Here is a 25,102-nt window from a genome sequence, read left to right as displayed (position 1 = left end):
ATGAACAACTAATTTCAATAACTTGTGTGTGTTGCAACTGGAGCTATGAATTAAAACAAAAATGTATTATGAATGTTACAAATATGAAAAAAGTTGTGTTTGGTTTCCAAAGAAATTTGATTTCATTTAGAGGAGGTTCAGTGGGTTAAGTTTCACGGTATATTTTGAAACTGAGCAAATATATTTTGGTATTTTTCTAAGGGTCTTGCGGTATAAGCGAAACGTCCGCGGTCACACTAGTGACGTGTAGCACTTTAATATTTGTTGTTATTTCATAAATATTACACTTAAATAGTGTCTAAATTCAACTGCAATGTCTCAGTTTGGAGGACCAAATGACTTCTATGGCTCTGCGCCTGGCTCTGCAGATGCCAGCTACAACTTTGATATGCCGGAATTTGGCCAGGAGCTGTAAGTGTTGATGTGTGCTTCGGCGCGTCACGGCCCCCGACCCGTTGCTGATTCCGTTTGCTTGCAGCAATTTCCAAACCTTTGACAACACACAAGCACAAGTGCCGCCCAACTATGATGCTCCCTATGCGAATCCGCCTGCCCAGGGTTTGGGTGGCTTCTACGATCCCACAGCATATACGGAAAACAGCTTTGGGCAGGATCAGTCGAGCAAAGCAGGTGGTGCTGCTGGCATCGGCAATGAATTTGATGACGAACCGCCGTTACTCGAGGGTGAGTCTCTATATTGGATAACTGTTACTTGTGCACAACTTACGGTGTTGTTTTTATTTACAGAATTGGGCATCAATCCAAATCACATATTCCAAAAGGTAAACCGCACTCCGTCAACCAACTTGTTAGCCAATCCCTTTGCCTTTTTTTTTTTTTTCCTGCCTTCTGCAGTTGAACGCATTTTTAACTAGACATCTTGAAAGCTGAGGCAAATTGCATATTTTATGCGCGCTGCGCGAATCCCCCCGGCTTGCCGTTGCTCCACTTTGTTTGCCCGGACAATTACTCTGCTCCCACCAACTGCATAATTCCTCTTTTTTTCATTTCTCTCTTTTCTTTCCTGCTTTCACGCATTTTCTCTCCTTTGTTGTGCAGTTTTCTAATTTGTGCATCACAGTGGGGAGCTCCTGGACTGGAGTGGGTTGGCAGTCGTGGCCACTTTAGGCCGAGGAGGAGCTTTCCACCGCAGCCAACTTCACTTTGGCGCGCCACGCTCCGTTTTAATTGAAATTTAAATGTTTTTGCATTTTCGCCTTTGTATTTATTGCTCTCGTTCTCCCTTTACTTTCCCTTCTTCTCCCCGGGGGTAATAATTCTATTGTTTTTTTTTTCTTCGCTATATTTTTTCGCATTGTTCGCTTTGTTGCCGTTGCATTTGCCGTTTTGTCGTTAATGAAGACATATTTTTTCATGGCACTGTGCACGTAGTTGTTTTTAAATAAATAAAACAACTTTTATGTTTTTAATTAAACTTTTTCTCGCTCACTTTTTTTCTGCCACTCGCTGTCTCTCTCTCGCTCTGTCTCTTCCTCTCTCTTTCTGTGTAACTTTCTGCATTTTTGTACATTTTGTAAAAAATTTGCGTACGCTTGATTCTCATTTCTTTCAGCTTCAGCGTGGAATTTATTACGTTTGTGTTAATTGAAAAATGAAAATGTTAATGAGTCCGCGTTGCCATCATAAAAATGAAATGAAATGCTAATTAAATTGTACATCAGCTGCTTTGAGGAATCGAGGGATTTATGGTTAGGATTTTGAGCTGCTCCAACGATGTGGAATTTATAGTAATGAATCGAAATTGAATTCGAACTACATACCTAGCACCGAAATGGTAGCCTTTCTTCTCCCCTCTAAACGCTTTTCAATCTCAATTAAAGTGGCAACAATCCCGGCACGTAACTAATGACGGAGAGCGACAGACATTTCATCGACCACTATTTCTGGGGCATTGGGCTGTGGCTGTGGCTGTAGCTGTGGCTCCCTGTAATATCAAATTTCATGGCTGCTGTTGTCCTGCTCCACATTCTCATGCGTCAAATCGCGTTGACAGCTCTTGGCCCCCCAGGTTCCTATTCTCGTTGTTGTTGTTGCCTCTGCCTCTGCTCGCTGGTCAGCAATATCATTTATCATCAATTTCCATTTTTCAAATTTCTCTGCGACTGCACACACTGGCAAAAACAATACAAGGAACAACAGAACAACAGCAGCGGGTTGGACAGAGGGGAGGACGGGGGCATACAACGAGGAAAACAAAAACGCATGGAGAGAACAAATGTTTGGGAAAACGGGTCTTGGGCTTCGTTTTATGACCGCTGTGCGAACAACAAATGAATTGTGTGTTGTGTCCTGTGTCCTGTGTCCTGCCGCAGGCTGTGTGAATGATGATGGCCGGGCCTGGTCTATGCTGCCTGCCATGGGACCAAAGCTCTTCCCCTATCCCCAATCCATCCACCAATCCGCTGTTGTAATCCTTCACTTGCTCTAATTTTAATCGTATTACTCTCTTTCGTTTTAGACCCTGGCCGTGCTTAATCCATTGCGCGGCACCGAACAGCAAATACTCCAGGACACGGACATGGCCGGTCCACTGGTCTTCTGCCTCACACTTGGCGGCTTTCTGCTACTGGTTTGTTCCATCAATTTGTTTGCAGCACAATTTGCAGTATCCCCCCAAACCAAATTACAGTCGAAACCAATTATAATTGTCCGTTCACAAGGGCTAAGGGATTGATGAAAAGATTTTCTCGAATATGGCAGGCGAGTTGAGTGCAGAACTGATACCTTCGAGTAGAATGTTTTGTGCTTTTCAGACGTTTTCGGGAATGTTTGTTTGTCTGAGAAAAGTGATTTTAATTTGATTTTTTCCTGTTAGCATTTTGCTCGGATATTCATTTCTAAATTGACTGAATTTTCGTTCAGCTTTTCCCTGTATTATTATCTACCATAAGATAGAGAAATCATCATCATACGTTTTTTTACAAAGTCTTAAACAATTAATATAAAGAAAATACAGGAAAGATTTTTAGCAATTCTTTTTCATTAAATTTTTCGCACAAACGTAACGTAAAGCCAACATGGAAGTGCCCCCGCTTAGCACCCACTATTCCATGCTAACAATAGTATTGCAAATCCCTACCATATCCCCGACTATTGCAATTGGTTGCGACTGTACCCGGGGGGATTCTGTTGTTCTCGGATTAGACCCCACTAACAATTACCTTTCCACTTTATCTTCCCTTTCCGTTTTGCAGAGCGGCAAGGTAACCTTCTCGTACATCTATGGAATTGGCGTGATGGGCTGCATCTTCTTCTATTGTCTGCTGTCGCTGATGGTCACACGGTCGCAGGTGACCTTTGGGGCGGTGGCCTCCGTGCTGGGCTATTGTCTGCTGCCCATGGTCGTGCTCTCAGGCATCAACATTTTAATCACCATTCAGTAAGTAATTGTTGACACAAGTCGTTGGCTTTTCATCCTCCCACCCATTCAGCGGAGCACAGCGCGGCAGAGCCCGTTCATTCATTGCATTGCTAACTTTGCTGCGGTCCAGCCTCCACCTCAGCCTCATCCTCCCCATTGATGGTTTATATTTATGTTTTTAATTGAAAAGTTGCCAATGCATCGGCATAGTCGTCATCATCGTAGTCGTAGTCGTCTCATTGTTTGTGGCCTGTAATTACAAACTTTTGCCTAAGCCCGTCCAGCTGCGACTGCAGCACGTTTCTGTTTTCGATCCTTTCCGTTCAAATTTGTTCAATTGATGCCGCCTCGTCTGTGGATGCAGCCTCTTCGTCTGTTCATGTTGAATACAGCTCTCCCTCGATGTTATTGGTTTTTGTTTAGTTTAATTTTTGCTGCCAGTTTTTGTTTGGTATTAGTTGTGAGTGTGGGTATGTGAAATGCGGGGATTGGGAGATTTCAGAGATGTAGAGAAACCAAATAAAACCAACTGGCTAGACATTATAGTGTGAAATTTCCATACATGCGGAAGTAATTAATTGAATCATATTTTGTTTAACAATTTATACGAATTATTTTGCAGAAATATTAACATATTTATAAATTTAATTTAAAATGAATTAGACTCAATTTTCCATGACAATTAGTAGAAAATATTAATAAGTAGTAATTAAGTAGCCGTTGCACCTTTAACAAAGCATTTTATCTAGAAAAAATACGTCGACAATTATTTTTGGTTATACCTTTTCCTATAGAATACATTTCCTTCTAAAGATCCTATGTCCCATGGTAGTAATAGAAAAATTTAGAAATTTAGAAATAGAAGTCGGAGATTAGAGCTCTATGAAAAATGTCTTAAGAGTATGAAAAAAAATTTCAATATTTATTAGTAACAAGTAAATATAAATACTGGACAGGGTTCTTCCATTTACGACTTCAGCTACTAATTAATTAATTTGAATGATGAATTAAAAGTTATCTCTTCTTTGTTTTCCCCACCCTACGGTTATATTTCTTTTAAGCGGAACTCCCCCGAGTTGAAACACTTTTTCTAGCTTCCGTTTTTTGTTTTGCTTTGGCTGATTTCCGTTGCTTCTTTTCGCACAATTTAGGTTTTTAATTTTGTTGCAGTTTTGGGCCAGAGTAGCACAAACACCCTAGCACCCGTATACATATGTAGCAGTATTTTTACCCCACTCACAGATATATAAAAAAAGTGGCCAACTTAATTTGCGCTTTTAGTGGACTCCGGGGCCACCAACTACCGAAACTACAGACTACGAACCCATGGACCAGGGACCCCAATTGCAGCCAAGGCAAAAGGCAAGACAGGCAGCAACAAAAAAAAGAAGGGAAAATAACGCCAACTATGCGCCGTTTAATTTTCGCGCTGAGAACAGGGTACTGCCAGGGGGAGTAGGAAAGGGATGAGAAGTAGGATAACGATTGGGGGGCTCGGTGGCCGGTGGTCGGCTGTTGGCTGTCCAATGTCCATCTGTCTAACGTTCCGTGTCCAGTTTTGCCACCCGTTGAGTTTCGTTCACGTAGTTTCCTTTTCAAATATGTGTCCAGCACTTGCTTGCCGTGCTCGCTTCTCACTCTGCATCCACATCCACTTCCAGTTCCCCTTCCTCATCCTCATCCGCTTTCTCTCTATCCTACACTCTCCATTTCCCTGTACTACTTCTTCCCTTTTAGTCGTTGTTTTGTCTTTTACCCTGTAAATGCTGTAAATGCTGTAAATGCTTTAGGGGTATACCGCTGTCGTGTGTGAAAAGGTGTAACAGGTAGTGGGTCGTTATCAATTCAGGCGTGTCTCGCTCTCTATTTGCATCAAGAACGCTGAAACTATAATAGAATCAGGAAACGAACTTAAGATTTATTTGCAGCTGAATCCTTCTATCTGTAATTAGTAGAGAGAAAAACTTAAAGTAGAGGGTAACCTTTAGTCGGCTTACTCCAACATATTCTCCTCTCTAGTGTTTTTTTCTTTTTGTGGGCGCTCCACTCACTCGTTTCGCTTTTTATGATGACGATGCGAGAGGAGCAACACGCAAATGCTGCGTGAGTTTTTAGCGCTTCCTCTGGAAGGGCGAACCACTCCCGCTGCTCCAGATCCTATCCACTCCCCCTTTGGCACGTCATAATTTCAGACCTCCAAAGGGGCGCACAGAGTGGTGTGGGGTGCGCCGGCGGCGGGATGTGTGCTACTGGGAAGCGTGTAAAAAAGCAACTATTGCTCGGGTTTACCAACAGCATTTTGTCTGTCCACCAAACCCTCCCCCTTTTCCTACCTCTTCCGCTCCCCCTAAAAAACTGTCCAACTGCCCCGTGCAATTGCCATTTTGGTTGCCTGTTTGCTTGCATTTTTTATTTGTTGGTTTTAAGCGCCTGCACTTTGTCTGCATATGTGTGTGTGTGTGTGTGTGTGTGTGCATGTCCGTAAACTACAGAGTGAGACAAAGAGAGAGAGAGGGGGGTGTGTGTCCGATGTGTGTGTTTTGGCGTTGATGTTCATATACTCTCCATGGGAATTGCAGCCAAGTTTACAGTAAATATTTTTGCGATTCCCTTCTCATTCGTTTTTTTCGTTTTTTTTCGCTTCTTTGGACATACTTTTTTAATTGAGTTTGTTTGGTGATGCAAAAGTGCGCAAAAATTACACAGACAGTCGAGTTATCCTTTATTGGGGGGTGGGCTATTCCGCCAGCTGGGTTAGTATTGTTTTGATTGGTTTTTAGGCCAGGGCTTGAGGCTGGCCCTGGGACTGGGACTGGAACTGGCCAATGCATTGGTCCGGACCATTTAAGCGCTACAAGCACTGTGACGGGGGCCAAAAAATCACTTGGCTCCACAATGGCAACCCATGGAACAACAAACAAAGTTGGACAAAGATTGCAGCAGGAGGCAGGAGGAGCAAGCTGACACGGTGAAACGCCACCAGGTGACAGCTGAGCCGCTGAGACCACAAAGAGCCAATCCATTAAATGCCAGCATGGAAGCGTGGCACGGAATACGGAACCTTTGATTCATTCGAGTTTATGCACATACAGATGTGGTGGGATTATTCATACAGTTTTCGGTTTAAGAAATTGGTTTCTCGTTACGCAAAGGGTTATGGCTTTGCAATAGAGAACTCTTAAGAGACTTTTAGCTTTCCAAAATAGACGCAGATAAACTGGGGACTTTACGTTTATGGAACGTTGTGTAAATATAGGAAAATGTTTGTGTAAAGTTCTTTTTTCCACTTTCAACTAAAATGTTTTGGTTGCTCCAAAAATGTCAAAATATGTCAATACATTCGGGCTGTTCTTTTTTCATTGATTTGTTGGTCATAAAGTGTTTTTATTGAACACTTGGAGTAGCTTGAAGAGAGTGTTTGCTTGTTTTGATAATGTGTGTTGCTTCGAGGGTATTTCAAGTAGTTTTGCCATGAAAAGATAATGTTTTTGTTAACACTTTTGAAGCGAAAATTGTATAATTTGTGGTCAAATATTAAACAGAAGGTTGGCAACCGAAAACACTCATCAACGAAAATAAACATAACATTTTGTAAATCAGTGTTGCCATTGCTTGGAGATTTATGCAGCGACAACTGACGCCAGCCAGACATAAGCACAAGCGAAAAATACAGAAGAGAATGCCAAGAATGCCAAAGAATACTAAAACCAAACAAATCTCGTGTGCATCGAGTCGAGTCTGGCCGCTGGGTCTTTTTCAGTGTTAATTCAAGAATCTTTGTCGTAATGAATGAACTTTAGATTGATTTTAAAAGGTCTCTCTGTCTAGGTTGTAATTATAAGATAAGAAATTGAGAAAGTATATTTATTTGTATCAAATAACATCAATAAGACAACAAAGTCGCTTTAGGAGCTTTATTCACTTTTACTTGAATTGCAGTGCTGCATCCATCCTTTGACGTACTTCGAGTTTCTATCTGGGGATTTGATTATGTAGCCGACAACTGGTCTACGTATAAGCATATTCATCATCCTGCCTCTGCTGTATGTAGCTAGTTTCCCCGTAGGTAGGCCGGAGCACAACGCTTATATATCAATTTTTCATTCCCTGCACTCTGGTGTGCCGTGGCTGTGTGCCTTTGTAGTGGGACTGTGTTTGCACATCCTTTGCACAGCCGCCTGCTGTCTTTGTTTGCCCTGCCCATTCATTCGAACACACTCACGCGCGCGCACCCACACACACACGCTCTTTTCTTTCTCTATTTTTTGTATGAAACTCTCAGTCACTCGTATACTCTATCCTTTGCTGTTGCTGCTGCTGTTTCGCCGCTTCTCTACCGTCTGCTTCATGCATATGCATTGTTTATTGATTTTAGCGCTATATCTATGAGGCTGGGGCTCTTTGCTGCCACTGCCACTGCCGCTACCGTTCTACCTCTACCACTACCCATAACCGTATATCCGTACATCTATCTCAACTGCTCTCTCTACCATATCACTTTGCAGGGGCACACTCGGCCTAATTGTGAGCGGCATCTCCATATTCTGGTGCGCCATATCGGCCTCGAAACTGTTCGCCACAGCGTTCTCCATGGACCATCAACAGATGCTGATTGCCTATCCGTGTGCGGTGCTCTATGGAGGATTTGCCTTGATTACCATTTACTAGGGACGGGCGAGCGGTCGGGCCTCCAGCTATACCACCTCGTCATATGCTCTCACACTCACTCATCTCTCTCTCTCTCTGTCTCTCTCAGCAGCAGTAGCCTCGTTTTAATTGTCCTGCAAACACATACTCGAACATATGAAGAAAATAGAAAGAGAGCAAAAGAGCAAAGAGAGAGAGAGAGAGAGAGAGAGAGAGAGAGAGAGTGACTGGCACACATACATGGAAAGCTATATATGTTTTGTAAGAAAATAAGAGCCGATTGCGAATTTGTTGTTCCATCTCTTCCCCCTACTCAACCATATCTCCCCCTCTTTTTTGTTCTCTTTTTTTTTTGGTTGTGTTATGCCGTGTAATAAATTTGATTGGGGATAAAAAAATGGTTAACAAATTGAAATTGGTTTTTTGCCATACAGATAAAAGGGGGCATACACAGAGCTACTCTATTTATACATACAAATGCGGTAGTGTAAGCAGCATATTGGAATTTCACGCGCTCGTTTCCGTTTCCGTTTTGCATCGCGCACTTTTTCGGTGGGCATATGGAACATTAACGCCGAACTCTTTGCTTTATTTTAATAACTCTTCTCGCACATTTTGCTGTGGAAATGTATATACTACATGGGTATTATGCCATGAATCAGTTGGTTTTTTATGGAATGCATATTGGGAGTATTCATGAGGATGAACTATCGATCAGGTGAGTGTAAAAAAGTGATTTAACGCATGTCGGTCTATAGAGAAATGATACCGAACTGTTACCAGGCACCATCAATATTGAAGGCCAAACCACGTGCTGGTTCGTATTCGAATTTAAGTAACTTAACAGCTCCTTCAACTTGCAGAATAATCACATGCACGATTAATATTAGTTCCACAATATAAACTCGCGCGGGTAAGTTTCTAATGGACTTTTGTGTCTTTCCTGCTTGACACAGTCATGAAAATATACATTTAATTTAAGCATAAATATGCATACAAAAAATATGCCAAACCGTGTACAAATCATAAAAAGTTCCACTATTGATTTTTTAGTGCAACATTAATAGAATTTATTTGTTTATTTTGAAGTTCCTGCTATTGATTTCAAACGAATTTCTGTTATTTTATTTTGTTACATTTTTTTTGCCGCCAGACTTGTCATTTCTTTTCGAACGTGTGAAATTGTTCTATAAAAGATTTGACAGCTACGAAAAAAGCACAAACTACTCGAACCATGAGACGCCATCGGTATGACAATGATACCACGGTAATTAGTCCACAGGGACGGATATTCCAGGTGGAGTATGCCATGGAGGCAGTGAAGAAGGGAGAGGCCACCGTGGGACTGAAGAACAAGGATTTCACCGTGCTGGCTTCACTCTACGAGCCATCGGCTGAAGGGACAATGCAGCGAAAGATTATGCCCGTGAGCTCGCAGCTGGGCATATCCTTTGCGGGTGTGGCACCCGATGCCAAAACCCTCTTCCGCTACATGCTGCTCGAGACCCACACCTATCGCGTTTCGTACATCGGGAAAATACCTGTGGATCGACTGATGATTAATCTGGGCAACAAGGTGCAAGCCCACACCAACCGTTACGATCGTCGCCCCTTTGGGTCTGGCCTCTTGGTGGCGGGCTACGATGAGCAGGGATCACACCTCTACCAGGTGATGCCATCGGCCACTGTCATCAAATGCCTAGCCACTGCGATTGGGTCGCGTTCGCAGATAGCACGCGACTACCTGGAGCATCACATGCAACACTTTGAGGGCTGCTCGAAGGACGATTTAATTTGCCACGGCATTCGGGCCATTCGCGGTCCGCTGGGCATCGAGCAGAAGCTCAACATACAAGTGGCCATCGTGGGTAAAGATGTAGAGTTCAAAGTCTTTGGCGAGAAAGAGACTCAAAAGTATCTCCAAATGGCAAACCATTTGGGATTCCTTTTGGAGTCAGCAGATACAGCCGATCTGTAGTGTTTAATGTTAATAAAATAAAAGTGAAACACATTTTTGAATATCTTCAGCCATCTATTCTGGATCCTTTTAAGCATTAGTCAACTTTCTCTTTCATTTCTACACTCTTATGACAGAGCCTAGCTTAATATATTTATGCGAATTAAAGACACTTGAAATTATTCCTGATGTCTCAATTAAATGACCACTTCAGTTGATTGTTTTGTTGTTTATCCACTTTTTTGTTGTAGTACAAATAAATGCAATGAAAACGAGAAGGGACGTGTGAGACGCTTCTTACGCGTCACAACTTTTAAACCCGGCACTCAGTACTACATCTGGTTATTTGTCAAATTTTACATTTTTTCTTCATCTGTCATCTACATCAACAACACTACTCACGCCAACACGCTCCTTTAGCTCGCCACCCTCCCCTATAGAGGGGAGAGTCACTCCACTGCAGAGTCGCGGCAGAGGCAGAGGCAGCGGCAGAGATGTGTCAGGGGCAGAGGCCATATAAGCTGCGGGACGGGGTGGGTTTGGCCACTGAAAATTAATTTCTTCATTGTGGCTATAATAATGATCCAATCCCAATTTGGTGATCTGATAGATATGGTCATTCCCTACGGAATGGAGTTTTTAGTTTTCTGTTATCTTCAAAATTGTAGATTTGGGAAACGTTCGCCCTCTTGCGTTGGCGGAAGGGGGCGGGGCTCATTTTTGAAATACACTGGTTTCAGTGTGAGCATACAGCAGTCTGGTGCCAAAATTTGGTGGCTCTAGCTCTTATAGTCTCTGAGAACTAGCCAACAAACAAGACGGACAGACGGACGGACGCACTATGGTACAGACGACCACTTTTTACGGCCAAAAGGCAATTTTTAAAAGTTAAAACCAAGACGTGGTTTTTGGCGCTCTGCATTAGAAAAAGAGTGACCATCAAAGTTGCGTACCAGAAATTTGCATAGATGGCGCCACCTTCGCAAAATCAGCTGTGAAACCTAGCGGTCATTTTTGCACAGCACGTGCAGTGGAAAAGTACCAATTTTATTTTTAAATGTCTCATAAATTGAAAAATACGATTAACTGATCCAATTTTTTGGATGCATTTTATTCAGTAGGGTTTTTACCACGTGTTTTGTAATGTGAACGGTATCTAGTGGTTGGCGATGTCTTCGTAATTGTATGTCAAAGTGAGGCCTTCAATACGTGTCAGTTCGTAGTAAAGACTAATTTTTTGAAGTTTTTTTTTTTAATAGAGTGTCACCTAGTCCCACCTTGAAACCTATTGTGTGTCGTAGACCAATAAATGATTGTTAAAATGTATATAGTCACAAATGCCACATTTGACCACAACTCTTACAATTTGCATTTATAGATCATAACCTCAAATGAGAATTTTCAATATTTTTTGCCCTTTGGAACACAATGAAGAAGAAAATTGTGAAGTAGGGTACCATTTTGCATTGCATTTAAGCCACAGTACTAATCACTAGCTATTTTGGAGGGCTAGAGTGTAGCCAGTGTAATATTGTTTTATAATGAAAACTGCTGAAGAGCATGCTCTGTGGGAGAAAAAATGCGATTATCTTAGATTTTTAAGTTGTTTTAATTCGTGCTACGACTTTTTTTATAGAATCTTAATCTGTTAAACATATTCCCATCCTTGTTTTGCTTCTAACATTTTAAGAAAAAAAATTAAAAACCGATTTTCCCTTAAAAAAAGAAGCTGCCACGCCCATTTTTTCAAAAAACCTTCCTCTTCATATTCTTAACTTATATCAAAAGATTAAATCAAAAAATCTTGTTCCGTTCGCGAGTTATTTAATTTGGCCAAGAAAAGTGGTCATCTGGACCATAGTGGGACGGACGGACGGACAGACGGACAGACAGACATGGCTCAATCGACTCGGCTATTGATGCTGATCAAGAATATATATACTTTATGGGGTCGGAAACGTTTCCTTCTGTGCGTTACATACAACCGTTATCCGCACAAATACAATATACCCTATTTACTCTTCGAGTACCGAGTACACGCACTTAAGCACTATAAATAATAGAAGCAGCTCTGCACCTCTCACTCTCTCTTTTGTGAAAGCAAAAAACCATTTACTTGTAACTCAAAATTTATTTGATTATATTTTCATATTCTTATCCTCTAGCAGTGCATCGATACTTAAGCTTGGAATATTTTTCCACTTGTAATGAAATAAAAATTGCATATATTTTATTGATGGTTTTCCCTTAAACCACATTTGATCTCTCCAGCAAAGGCGCAGAACATATTTTCTTCTTCAGGTATTTATGATTTCACATTCAGACTTTCTCTCCCTTCTCTGCGGCTGTTGCACTAATCGACAACAAACGATGCAGATGCCTGGCGAAAGCCTTTCTTTCTTCCAACTACCATTGAATCCGATTGGAAAATATTCGATTGTGAAGCTGCGGCAGTAATTGGGATTTCAACTGCAGCAGCATCAGGCTGGGCAGCCTGAAAGGATTTTGGTGTTCATTTTGCATTGAGATTTGGTAATGAAAATCACAAAATTCTCAGCCGTATGCAGAGTGTTAATTGAATTTGTTAATGGCCGCAAAAATATTACCCAGAACAAAAAGGATCTCCCAAAAAAAAGGGTTGTTCCGTGCTGTTGCTGCCATATGCAAATAATTCAACGTTGTTGTCGCATTTTCATATTACATAATTAGCGTTTTCTTTTCTCCTTTTGGTATATTTTGGGATGGTCGGTCCTTTGCCCACTAATTCGCTCTCGCACTCCCTTCCACCCTTCCTCCCTTCCTCTTTTTACCATTTGTCTGCATGAATAAATTGCAAAAATGCGTAGCATACTTTTGTGAGCGCCGTTCGGTTGCTTTGCGCTTTTTGATTTCCGTTTTGGCTGCTGCTCTATCTCGCTCTCTTTCGCCCGCTTTCACACTCCCCATCTCGCTCTCTTATGCAAATTGTTGTAATTACTACAATTCGGTTGAGCATTTTTATGGCCAAAGCTGTGAAAAAGGCGAGGAAACTGAAAGGGAAAAAAGGAAAGAAAAAAAAATTGGTATAAAGAAATGTATGCGGAAATATTTGTGCGCTAATTGCGTGGCCTGAAAGAGGAGCCAGAGCCGGCAGCCGGCAGCCGGTAGCCGAGAGGATGGAGAGCAGAGGTAAGGGGGAAGAGGACCTTGGGAAGGATCTGTGTGCTTAAGCATTTTATGCTCATCAAAGGCGTCGCTTGCCATTAGCGCCATTAATAAACACTCGTTAGGAGCTGGCTGGCTGGGGAGCAGGAGCAGACGCAGAAGCCGGAGCAGGACGCTCGAATGTGTTGCTGATAATTAGAATTAGCTCACAATTAGCTGGGACGCCCGAGCGGTTCGGCGTTCGAGAACGGTGTGCAGCTTTTCCCTTTCATAAGCTTATTAGTTTGACGACTTTGCATACCCTTCGATGCGGGTAGCACAATTCTCGCAATCATCGATTGTGACGTGGGAAAATATAAGTTTTTCTTTCTGAAAATTTCGTAACAAAAGTTATTCAAAATTCTTGCTGCCATGGAAATGCTTGGTCGTTAAGGGTATCTAAGCTTTCGTTGCCACAGCTCTACGTTCTTTATTGTTCCGCTCTGATAAAAAGCAGCTTGGTCTTGAAAAATCCTTGGCTGCAAAAGAGAATGCTGGCTGTTAGACCATCCATTCCATTCCATTCCATTCTGAGCGCATCTTCCCCCTCCAGCACAGCCCACCGAGCGTTAAGCGTTGAGCCAACACAATGGAAAAACACCTGCGGACAAAAGCTGCTTACGGAAATGCATGGCCAAAGAAGGAGGGGGGTGGGCTGGCGGAGGGGGGACAACAAGAGTTATTACATTTTAGCTTTTCCTGCAGAGCCACTCCTCGTGCTCATCTTGGGTTTGTTCTTTCATCTTCTGCTGCTGCTGCTGCTGGCTGCTGCTTTTGTGGCTGCAACTTTGCTGCATTTTAATAAATATGCAATCTAAAAACGTTTCCCACACAGACAAAGCCGCAATAGCCACAAGAGGCGTAGAGTCGCAGCGGGGATGATGGCTTCAGGGTTGCATGTGCATGTGTGTGTGTGTGTGGAATGTGGCATGGCCTGTACCAATGCCAAGAGTAAAAGGCGTTAATTACGCTTTCCCTCAAGAGCAGGCAATAGAAAGCGAGACGACAGCCACATTATGGCTATAGACCTTAATGGCAACTAAAGGATAGGTGGAGAACTGAAGCGCGGTGCTGGGCAGACACCAAAGGGGAGGTGTGTCTGCATCGGTTGCACTTGCCACATTTTTAATTAGCGCTCTTAAAAGCTCATTGAATGGTCGAAAAAAAGAGGGAATACAAAAAGGAAGCACAACGAAACACGAAGCGAGGATGTCAGGCAACTGCACTGAAAGAAAATTAAAATCTGACAACTAGAAAAATGCAAAGCAGATTGTTGTCCATGCAGCTTCCAAATGTATCGATCGATGGATCTGAAGAATTTAAATCGCTTAAAGAATAAAGAATTTATTAATTAAATAAAGTGATTTCCGGTAAAAAAAAAGATGCTGCAGACCATAACAGAGTCTCCGAATCGCACACCGAAGAAAGCCATTTCAAGTTGGAGCTTACGTTGTCGCCTGTAACCGCAGTTAAGTGCTCACAGCAGCAGCTCTAACAAAAACAACAGCGCTGTTAGCACTCTGTTACCGCTCCCATGTACGCCGCTCCGTTAACAGTCTGTGAGCGCTCCCATTTACAGCGCACTGAAACGCTCTCTGGCAGCGCTCGCTCTACCGATCCACACCGTTTTCGAGCGAAAAAACAGCTGCTAAAATATACAGTAAATTATACATAAAATTATAAATTATGCTACAGCTTCAGTTCTCTCTCTACAAACAAAAGCCACTTCGTTTTTTTTGCCAGTGCCTGGCTGGGTCTCTGCTGTATGTGGGTGATTGCTTCTCCTACCATGTGTGGGTGTGGTTGCATTAACGCTTCAGCAGCGATGTTGTGGGCACGCAAATGGCCACGTAATAACAGCATGTTCCAAAGGCCAACAGGTGTAAATCGCACCCCCACAACCAAGCCTTGAAGAATTTAAAAAATGTCAATCATTCAGCTCTGTCCATAGCTGCAGGCAGTCACTTAGCAAAGAAATTTAAACACATTTAAGGAAACTAAATGGAAAATATAATCAGTCTAAGCAACGATCCAATCGAAGAAGGTTTTCCAACTAGATAACATTTCAAATAAATGCAAAGAATGTCTCACAGCTGCCATTAAAGAAGGTCTATATGCCAGGAATGGGATGAGTGGCAGCCAGTGGGAAGATTTAAATGGACCACTTGACGAGCCCCGACGACGAGCGCCCTTTCAAAGGGATGGCTGGGATGGGATGGGTTGGTTCGCGGAGAGTGGATTCCTGAAATGCATAGAGAATTAGCCGGAGATGAGCGGTTGGGTTGAAGGGAAGCACGTGTAAAAAGGTGGCCAGATGTTGCATTGCTCCCGCTCCACTTCTACCACTTCCTCTCTCGTTGACTCAGGCCAAAGCCAGACCAAATTGCTGGTAAGCCCCAGCCTCAGCCTCGCACACATCGTACTCATCACATCGTTGGGTTGCAGCTTAAAAGCGGAATGCAACATTTATGGTTAAGCTTCCAAAATGGCTGCCGCCACACATGCAACAAGAGGGTGGGCCAGAGGGAGAGGGCTTGGGGGAGAAAAGTGGCTGGCAACTTGGCGCGTTGATTGCTGCGGCCAGAGATTGTTGCACACTTCCGGAGCGCCGGTTGACCATGAGATTTGATAGATGGATGGACTGATGGAGGGATGGGTGAACGGCTGCCAAGTACTGGGAATCAGATAAATAATCTACGACTCTCGACAATTTCAGAACCAATTAGCTGAAGTGTGGCTGGGGAGGACAACAAAACACTTGAATGGAGGTGGAAAGCGTAGCTAGAGTTTTGCCTACGTTCTGGGATTATAGGAAAATTGAGATTCAAAATAAAATCCATTTTCCTTTGAATTATCTGCTGCCTCGCCTGCCCTCTTTTGCATTTGCTTTTGCTATTGGATGAAGCTGGAAATGCTGGATTACCTGGCCATGTTTATTGTTTTTCACTTTTTATGCACTTCAATGAGCTTCGACTATGGATCCTGGCATGTGTGTGTGTGTGTGTGTGTGTGTGCTAGTCAAGGATAGCAATGAGGCAGTGGAGGATTCCAGTCGCTTCCAACTGAACTGTAGATAATCCCCTGACAACAGCAGTTAACAGGCAACGATTACTTGGCAACAAGTCAATTACGAGTCTCAACTCTAGTCGATTCCTCTATCTTTCTCTCTCTCTCGCTCTCAGTGTGGCAGCACAGCCTGGTTACACCGATAAGAAAGACTCACTCCTCCTGCTAACCAACTTGGACTTGGGTATACAATAAATTCCTCGACTGCTCTAGCTTTTGCTCTCATTGCGGAATCCCCTTTAATGCGCTAACTAATTGAGCGGGGTCATGCGGGTAGTAATGGCTGAAAAAACGAAGATGGCGAAGACCTGTGTGGAGTAGCTGGCTGCCAGTGCCTGTCCCAGTTCCATCGCCAAGTGGCAATCGCTTGTAATCTGCCGCTCACTTCCTCAGCCACCAAAAACTAAGGCTGGGCAGAGAGAGTGTCTAAGTACACGAAGGGTATATGTGTTGGGCGAAGGAGTTTAATCAAGGAGGGTTTAGGGACGGTTAAGGGGAACTGAATTCGTTCATGTTTATCCAAGATTTATTTCAGATATCGTTTGGTAGAAAAACTAAATAAATAAATGTTCAAACTAATATTCGCTCCCTTTCTCAGGGTACCAAAACATTCGCTCATCTTCCCCTCGTCTCTGCCATAGCACAAATTACTTTTGGCGAAATTTTTACAACATTTTTATTGCCTGTCGAATGGGCAGTGGGAGGACACGACCAGCCTGAGAGGTCAAGATTTGGCTGGCTTTGCGATTTCAGTTATGCGGTTTCAAAATTCAATTAAAAGCCAACATCACATTTCTCTGCTCCTGCCTGAATCCCCTTAGATAAGGCTGAAAACGTGTGCCAAAAAGAGAAGAGTTTGAAGCTAGTGAATGGCCAAAAAGGAAGTTGGTCTTACGCCACTGATGATGCTTTATCTGAACCCTTGCCAAAGTGGCAGAAAACTTTCGATTGAATTCGGATAGATAACTATTTTCTTTTTGCAATTTTTGTGGCAATAAAAGTTTTCTATGCATGTTTTTTGTGCTGCAACTTTCAGATACATAATTGAAGTGAGTTCCCAAAACGAATTCAATTTGTTCAAACTTAAATACCTCACACAAACTCCTTCAAAAAATGCCGCATACCCCTCTTTATGATTAGTGTATTTAACATGTTTTGGCTGTTTATTTGCTGTGCATCACGTGCTGCAATTTTGGCTGGGAAATGTTCGGCTACGAATCATTCAGGCGGCGGACAAACAAACAAACAAACAGACAGAAAAACAATGCGGCAAATGCTGAAACGGGGCATGCACTTATACATAGAGAGAGAGAGAGAGAGAGACAGAGCGAGAGAGGGGTGTTAAAAGAGAGCAAAAGAGAGGAGTGGAACTCACTCGCTTGGCTGCATTTGCATATTTTGTTGCGAATTGCTGCCTGCTAATAGGAAAATGCGACACAGGGTATCCCCATCCTCGTCCCCCTCCCTCTGCTGGCAGACAAAGAGCTGCCGGATGAAGGGTAAGAGCTGGCAGATAGTGTGTGCGTGTCGGCACGTGTTTGTTTTGCATGTCTAATGCGCTTTGAACCCCATTGCTGTTGCTGTTGCTGTTGCTCTTGCTCCTGATCCTGCTACTGCAAGGAGGAAATATGTATGTCAAATGCTTAATCAGCCGCACACTCTCACAGATGCTCTGTCGCACACACACACAAACACACACGCACACAAAGCAAAGCAGACAGCTACCAAACAAAGCAAACGAGCAAAGCGAGCGATGCATAAATATTTCAATAGCATACTTTTCGGCTACGTGCTTCAGCCTCCTCCTCGGCTCAGCACCAACTCCAACTCCATCGCCAGTTATCCAGCTCCCCGCAATCCGTGTGTGTGCTTGTGTGTGCTTTGGACACTTTGCTGCATGCATTTTATTCAAGCTAAATAATTGAAACACTTTTGCCCCAGCAGTCGACGTTCCCCCCACAGCCGCCAACCCACCAAAAACCCAAAAACCTGAGGCCTTCTGTCCGTGAAGGCAGCATAGCACTTTTCGGATCGGATTTTGCACTTGATCGAGTCCATAAAGTGCAAGTAGCACGAAAACATATTCGATTTGTTGGAAATTAGGAGTCTATTTGCTGGAAAAGGATGGAATTGAAAGGCAGCAAAGAGCAGTACATTTAGGGGGTCTCTGAAGACGTAACAGATAGTAGGGGAAATGCAGGGCATTTTGCCTGCAGTGGGGAAGGTATAGTTAAGGTATAGTTGGGTTTGAATATTCGTTATTAATATCCACTGTAAAAAGTCTAGTTGAACACCAATTTTTAAATGTTTCCAGTTGCTTAACATGGCAACAAAATGAAAACTTTTGAATGTATAAAAACGAGACGAAAATGTGTGCATTGCCCTGGATGGGTAGATCATATTCACACACCAAGAATTTGTTTAAAAAATTCATAATCCGCGATTTAGTGCCTTTCCGTCATGGCATTTTCCAGCGTAAATATTTTCAATATTTTATGGCTTGAAGAAAACATTTTCTGACCTTTCACAGGATATGGTTATTCATGCAGATTTAAGGCAATCCAATGGCTGAATTATAAAGGTTTCTTCTACTTTGTAATTTGTATACATTTTTCCTTTTTTGTATTTTATGTTCGCATTTTTGGGCATCATTTTTTGTCGCGGCATTAACTCCCAATAAAATAAGCTAGTCATAATGCAAATTCCTCTTGAGTCAAGGTCATACTTGCAATGCCTGAATATAATCCATTTAATTAGGGAATGGAAGGCAACTTTCTTTCCTTTATTGCAGACTTCTTCGCTCAGATAAATATACACTAGACCCTAGTGACTAGAGTGACAGCAGCTATTTCTGTGCTGTCGGCCATCTGTTGAGCTTCAATATTTTATCTGGTCTCATTTCATTTTTCCCAAATTTAATTACCCCTACTTCTGTCTCTTTGGGAGCTGCTCCAGCATCTGCTGGATAAAGTTCCTTAAATCAATGGCAAAGTCTGAGGAAATCTTAAAGAAGATTTACCCTTGATTCGATTACTTAAACATTTCTCTGCTCTCTACCGTCCCCTGCCTGCTACGCTCTCAAATCTATGAGTTCTATTGCCAAGACAAACAATTAAAACGCTTTTGCCAGCATGACAAGAGAGAGAGGGAGGGAACTACTCTCTTTCTCTCTCGCACTCTCTTTCTATACACTCTATTAAAAATAGCGACCATGGAAAATGTGGGAAAAATTGTGTGTTTCTGGTGGCGGAGACAAAGTTTGCGACTCAAAAAGTATTCGGAAACTCATTTTGCTTAGCGGTAACTGTTGTTGTGCGTTGAAGAGAAATACTCTCAGAGAAATGGTACTCAAAATTTATCAAGCTGTTTGGTTGATCAGCTGCAATGTAGATTAACATTAAGAAATTTCCGTCTGGTAAATAGAAAGAAGAGAAATCGGGGATAAGTTTTGAGCGTAAAAAAAAATTGAGTATAAACCGGCTCTTCACGTTGCTGTTAAGTTTAATCAGATGAGACTGATCCATTATACTTCAGCTACCTCTTGGTCTTTATCTAACTGGCAGAGTGTTTAAAAATTCAGCCTCCAACTTTGTCTTCTTTCGAATTGCTGTTCCTGTCGGCTCCTTGGCTTTGGCTTGGCTTTTGCTGTAATTTCGTTGTCATTAAGTTGGCATTATAACAAAATGCCTTTTCAATCACTTTTGACTAAATGCACTGACTACCGAGGAATGGCAGCTCCATTCCATTTACTGGCTCCTCCTTCTGCACCTCCCTCTCTGTCTGTCTATGTCGCTCTAGCCCGCTCAAGGACGCGCTTCACCAAGTTTCGGCAATTTTTCGACAGGGATAAGTAAGCACAACAATGCCAGGGACCAGAAACAGAAACAGAAACAGACCCCAAGCCAGGAGCAGGACCCAGAGCAAGACGAGGAGGAGATGGAGGACGCGAAGTAACCGCAAAGTTAAAAAAAGAAACATGAATCCTGCCCTGCTCCTGTTCCTTTGGTTTGGGCATGGGTTGGGAGCCGGGGAGATGGTTGAGGAGGTCGCAACGCAGTAAATTTAAAGCGTTTCATCAATGTCACTGCAAAGGGACTCTGCTCGTCCTGCCCACGCATATCCTTTTGTATTTAAAATGTTTGCCTGCCTTCGCCAAAAGTTTCTTTTTCGTCTCCACTCGCAACAATTTCATTATCTCGTGTAGAAGAGGGGCATGGCAGTGTAACGGCGCCAGGAGATGTACAGGCGGTAGGGGTCTGGCTGGGAGGCGCCTCCGAGCTCTGTGAGTGATAGGGCAGTTGTTGTGTGACAGGCGACACGCCGCAGCAAGTGGCAAAGGACTCGCTGCTCGACTCCGAGTTGCGAGCACATTTTTATGGCAAAAACTTTTTCATGGCATACATTACCGCGCTGATTCATGTGCGTATAACTGTGAGTGTGTGTGTGTTGTGTGTGTGTATGCACTGAGGGAATAAAATTGGTTTGAAAATGAAGAATTTACTGATATAAATAGTGATTTGGGGAGACCAAGCACGTGTCTAAGGTATCTAATCCGCATTTACACTTTAAGCACTTACTAATATAAAATAAATAGGAGCAGGTTCAGGAATAAATCTTAAGCAAACTCCTAAGGCTTCTGTATAATTTTTGCCTAAGAATAGAACCCACTCAATGGTTCTCCCTTCACGTACAGAGAGCTGCCAAATAATTGAATTTAAAGCAACTTTCCATTTATCATAAGGAGATCGCAGCAAACGGGAAGTCTCCATTTTGAAACTTTTTGACTAAAGGGAATTGTACATTCAAGGGAGTTCTCTGTTATTAGATTTATTATTTATATATGGACAAGACTGCTTTGAATATATCGCGAATAATAGTTCCGAAATCCAAAGCAAATCCAAAGTTGAAATATTTTTCAGACTCGTAAAGCGAACTTGTGAATCTGCGACAAACCAAAATAATGTAATATAATATCCCACACGATTAATACAATTTTTAAATTGAATATTCTGACTCCACATTCCACAGCTTCTTTCTATATAAGCTCCAATTATATCCTCTACAGATTTAACACCTCTGTTCGCATTTCTTTATAATTTGTACACTCAGTTTCGACTATTCTTTCAGTGTCTGCATATTTATCTCTGTGAGAATGGGTGGCCGTGGCTGCAGCGATAATGCGGCGTTAATACGGCCAGCAGTTGGAGCTGTTGGGCCCCAGCTCGGCGTCAGTTCAGCTTCCAGTTCCAGAGGTTCATCTCCGGATACAAGCAGGCGAAAGGAGAAAGCATCCTGCGGCGCATTTGCATAGGCTTAATTTAAATTCCCTTAAACAGAAGCTGGCTGTGTCTCTCCGTCTGTGTTTGTGTCTCTGTGTGTGCATGGGCCGAAAAAAAGGACAATGATCGGCGGTCCCTTTTTGCTACCGAAAAACTTGGCCGCAACCAAAATCGAAACAGAAAAGAAAAACAAAGCAAGAAACGTGAAAAATCAGTGGGGGAAAAACCCGAGAGAAAAACAGAGAGCAGAGCGGAGTGGAGCAGAAAAAGGTTTCTCGCTTAAGTTTGCCAAATAACTGCAGGCGAAAGAACTCTGAAGAGCTCCCACAGAAAAGGACCTTTAAGCAGCGACATAACAAAATCAAAAGGATTTTGCGTACAAGTTGCAAATTAAGTTGCCCTCACGTCCCTACAGCCATGCCCACAACCATTCCAAGTGTCTTCAGCGTTCAGCACCCAGAGCCAGTCCCAGCTCCCAGACCCAGCTCCCAGTCCCATTCATGTTCTCATTTCCATTCCGCTTGTTCATCTGCTTGTTCCTCTTCTTTTCTTTACCCTTCTTCCGGCGCTTTCCCGGTGCACCCCAACTTCATCATCTTATGTGCTTATGATATCCTTTTGGCCCTGCGGCCAAGAACAACAATAACAAGCAAGGCCAACATGTCCTTTGCCGGCACACGCTTCCTCTTTTCGGGGTAGAACTTGTCAACGATTGCGGTGTGGAATGGAATGGGATGTCATGGCATCTGATCGAAGGGCGGGGTGATGACTGTTGAGACTTTAAATTAACAGTTATAACAAATATCTTTATCTCTCTCGCTTTTTCTCTCTGGGGTGAATTCAAGCCCAGGAGGAGCTTACTGGTGCACGTCTGAAAATCTTTAAAAACTGTAAATGCTTCCATGAAGATGGAGGGACTGATAAATGTATGGATGGACATGTATAAGATGTAAAAAATTAAAAATATCTACCTATAAATATCCATCTATGTATATAAATAACATTATCTAAAACAAAAGCTCAATTGTATTGCATTGTTTGTACAAGTGTGTTCCTATCCGTGTTTACTTTGGGATAATATTCAATGATTGCCAATCAATGCTATGGGAAGCCTTTGATTGAATTGCACGGATAAACCAACGCAAAAAGAGGTTCTGCATTAAATTATTTGATTAACGATTAGATAATAACCAAATATATCTTATCTAATGTCAAACGTTACACTTGCGGCCGTCGCTATGCGGAAAAGTCATTCAATTTGCTGATAAAACTGGTCCCATAATCATCCAAAAACAAATAAATTTAGTAGTAAATAAATCACATATTAAAGCTGATTAAACCAATCCACGCAAATCAATTCCACAAATCAAGGAAATCTGTGGACTCCAGTCAGAAACTCCCCCATTTATTCCACACCCTTCAACAAATTTTAATCTCACTTCGAATTTGTACAATTCTCTGGAAGTACTACTACCATTTGGTGATCCGTTTATTAAACTAACATTCTTATTTATGGTACATTTTGTGTATGCTCAATTTTACATTTGAATATTTTGTATTTACTTTGTAAGACGCCTAGAAAAGCCGCTTATGGCCTACGGGCCAACAAAATGGGGCAAAGTGTCTGGGGAGCCAGTGTAAAAAGCGAAGAGAAAAAAAAGGAGAAAGGAGCTGGCAGGAGCTTATCTAACAAACCCAATATTGTTCGGCCGTTAGCCTCTCTCACTCTCAGTCTCTCTTTTGCTGTGCTCCGACCAACAAAAATCCTTTAATTGAGTGCACACTTAGGCCAAGAGGCAGACAGGGGAAGACACAAGGATATGCAGATACACACACACTCACTCACACACACATGCAGATGCGAGTATGCTAAGTACTAGTGTTGGTGGCAGTGCCGCCTCAGGGGGTCCCCTCCCTTCCCTACCCAACTGTGCCTCCAGCCTGCTGCTGCCTCTCTGTGTGCCGTTTTTATGCGCTTTTAGCACCATTATCCTTTTACGATTATCACCGCTAAAGCGAATTGACTGTTTGACGTTCAATTGAAATTTTGCATTAAAGCTCAATGGCTTAACCCCTTCAAATTATGCAATAAGACCCACTCCCCCCCACCTAACGCCCATCTCCCATTGCCAACACCACTGCCAGTGCCACCACAAACTCTGCCATTGCCGACGCCATCACCAAACGCAATCCCAAGGCTGAGCCCAAGCAGCTTTCAGCTCCAAATGGCTGCTGCTGCGACGGAGTAGAATGATGAGCAAGAGGACACCCAGTATGATGCTCCTCTTTTGCTTGTTCTCTGCCCATGCACTGAGAAAAAACCGAACATGAAATTCTGTTCTTAAATATAATTTTATGGAAGCTTTCTTCAAAAATCAGTGTAAAAATAGAGTAGAAAACGGCAATAGAACTGTGATTACTACACACGAGGATGGATGTGTTCTGGGTATTTTCAGTTCTCGTTCAATTATTCTAGAAAAAACTCTTAAAATTAGTCTCCAATAAATTTTAGATCTGAGACTTATAGCAGACTGAAATAATTTAGTTTTGGAATATATTGAAAGTGAAAATTTCTCATTTTAAATAATTAAATCAAATCATCTAAGAGTATCCATCATCTGTGATATCAAACAGCCGAAAACCTTCTTTGAAAACTTCTTACCAACTTCCGCTCAGTGTGCTGACGAACGATATGAAACGAAAGGGAACGAAAGTAACGAAATGGGAGCAAAAAGGGAACCAAAGAGGGAACGGAGCGCACATCGAATGGCAGCCAATTAGCGCGCATTGCTCATACGCCACGTTTGTCATGGCAGCCAGCCAGCCCACACACACATCCAGAGTATCCTCTACAACCCACACACACACACACATACACATATGCCGCCTGACTTTGCCCACCCACTGCTCGTGTTCAGCCAAAGCCCGACGCTCTCCCAGCCTCCCAGCCACCCACGCACCATCTCGCATAGCGGAAACGGAAGTTGTAAGGGGATTTTCAATTTGCAATTGAACTGATTCTGATTTTTTGGCTTGCTTCTTTTGCTCGGCGCTCATTTTATGGCTGACTTGGTCTGCTGTAGTGGTGTGGCGATGGGTTGTAGATGGTAGATGGCAAAGGATATAGCATGGGATAGGACGGAGGCTGGTGGAGTGCGGAAATGTAATCATCGCAATCCACAGAAGCCCAACCGTGCCCACACACACACAGACAGTGGGAGCCAGGGACTTATACATATAAACTTACATTTAATTTCCACTAATTGAATCGAAATCGATCTCTCTCACTCTCACTCTCTGTACCCCCCTCGATGGAGGGCATGCTGGATGCTGGGCCTTGACGTTTGCTCTTCGGCTTGTGGCCGATTGCGGGTGGCGATGGAGGTTGAGCGCATTTTGGCTTTGGGGCGTGGCCACGTTTGAGCGCATTTAATAAACTTTGCCTATAAATCAAGGGAATTTTTTATTTGGCCCCTCAAACTCCCCCTAGAAAAAGGATTAACTGCCCAGGAAGAGGGAACAAGGAGCTGCAGCAATCCGGCGTTGCAGCGATGCGACGTTAACTGCTCTAATGAGTAAAGCAGAACG

At 42.8% G+C, this 25,102-nt stretch overlaps 2 protein-coding genes across 5 annotated transcripts; both read left to right on the top strand.

The window, feature by feature from the left end:
* Window positions 1-235: 235 nt before the first annotated feature.
* Window positions 236-25,053, top strand: LOC117899955 (protein YIPF5 homolog). Of its 4 annotated transcripts, XR_004649256.1 has the most exons (8): window positions 238-411; window positions 479-684; window positions 748-782; window positions 2,480-2,590; window positions 3,216-3,400; window positions 7,888-8,127; window positions 13,216-13,217; window positions 13,875-13,887. XR_004649256.1 is itself a non-coding variant. In XM_034810110.1 (6 exons), exons 1-6 carry the CDS (start codon window positions 314-316, stop codon window positions 3,540-3,542), a joined length of 732 nt encoding a protein of 243 aa, XP_034666001.1. In that variant the 5' UTR covers window positions 236-313; the 3' UTR covers window positions 3,543-3,557. The 4 variants fall into 4 exon arrangements, 2 of the variants coding, with proteins under 2 accessions (XP_034666001.1, XP_034666000.1); XR_004649255.1 differs by lacking the exons at window positions 13,216-13,217; window positions 13,875-13,887 and adding an exon at window positions 25,042-25,053; XM_034810110.1 differs by lacking the exons at window positions 7,888-8,127; window positions 13,216-13,217; window positions 13,875-13,887 and adding an exon at window positions 3,446-3,557 and having other exon boundaries at window positions 236-411.
* Window positions 9,230-10,007, top strand: LOC117901217 (proteasome subunit alpha type-1-like). Its single transcript, XM_034811884.1, has one exon. It carries the CDS (start codon window positions 9,264-9,266, stop codon window positions 10,005-10,007), a length of 744 nt encoding a protein of 247 aa, XP_034667775.1. The 5' UTR covers window positions 9,230-9,263.
* Window positions 25,054-25,102: the final 49 nt, after the last annotated feature.

The sequence above is a fragment of the Drosophila subobscura genome, chromosome U, assembly GCF_008121235.1.
Source record: "Drosophila subobscura isolate 14011-0131.10 chromosome U, UCBerk_Dsub_1.0, whole genome shotgun sequence".
Lineage (NCBI taxonomy): Eukaryota > Metazoa > Arthropoda > Insecta > Diptera > Drosophilidae > Drosophila > Drosophila subobscura.
The sequence above is the reverse complement of the archived record's forward strand: the minus strand, read 5'-3'. Positions and strand labels throughout refer to the sequence as shown.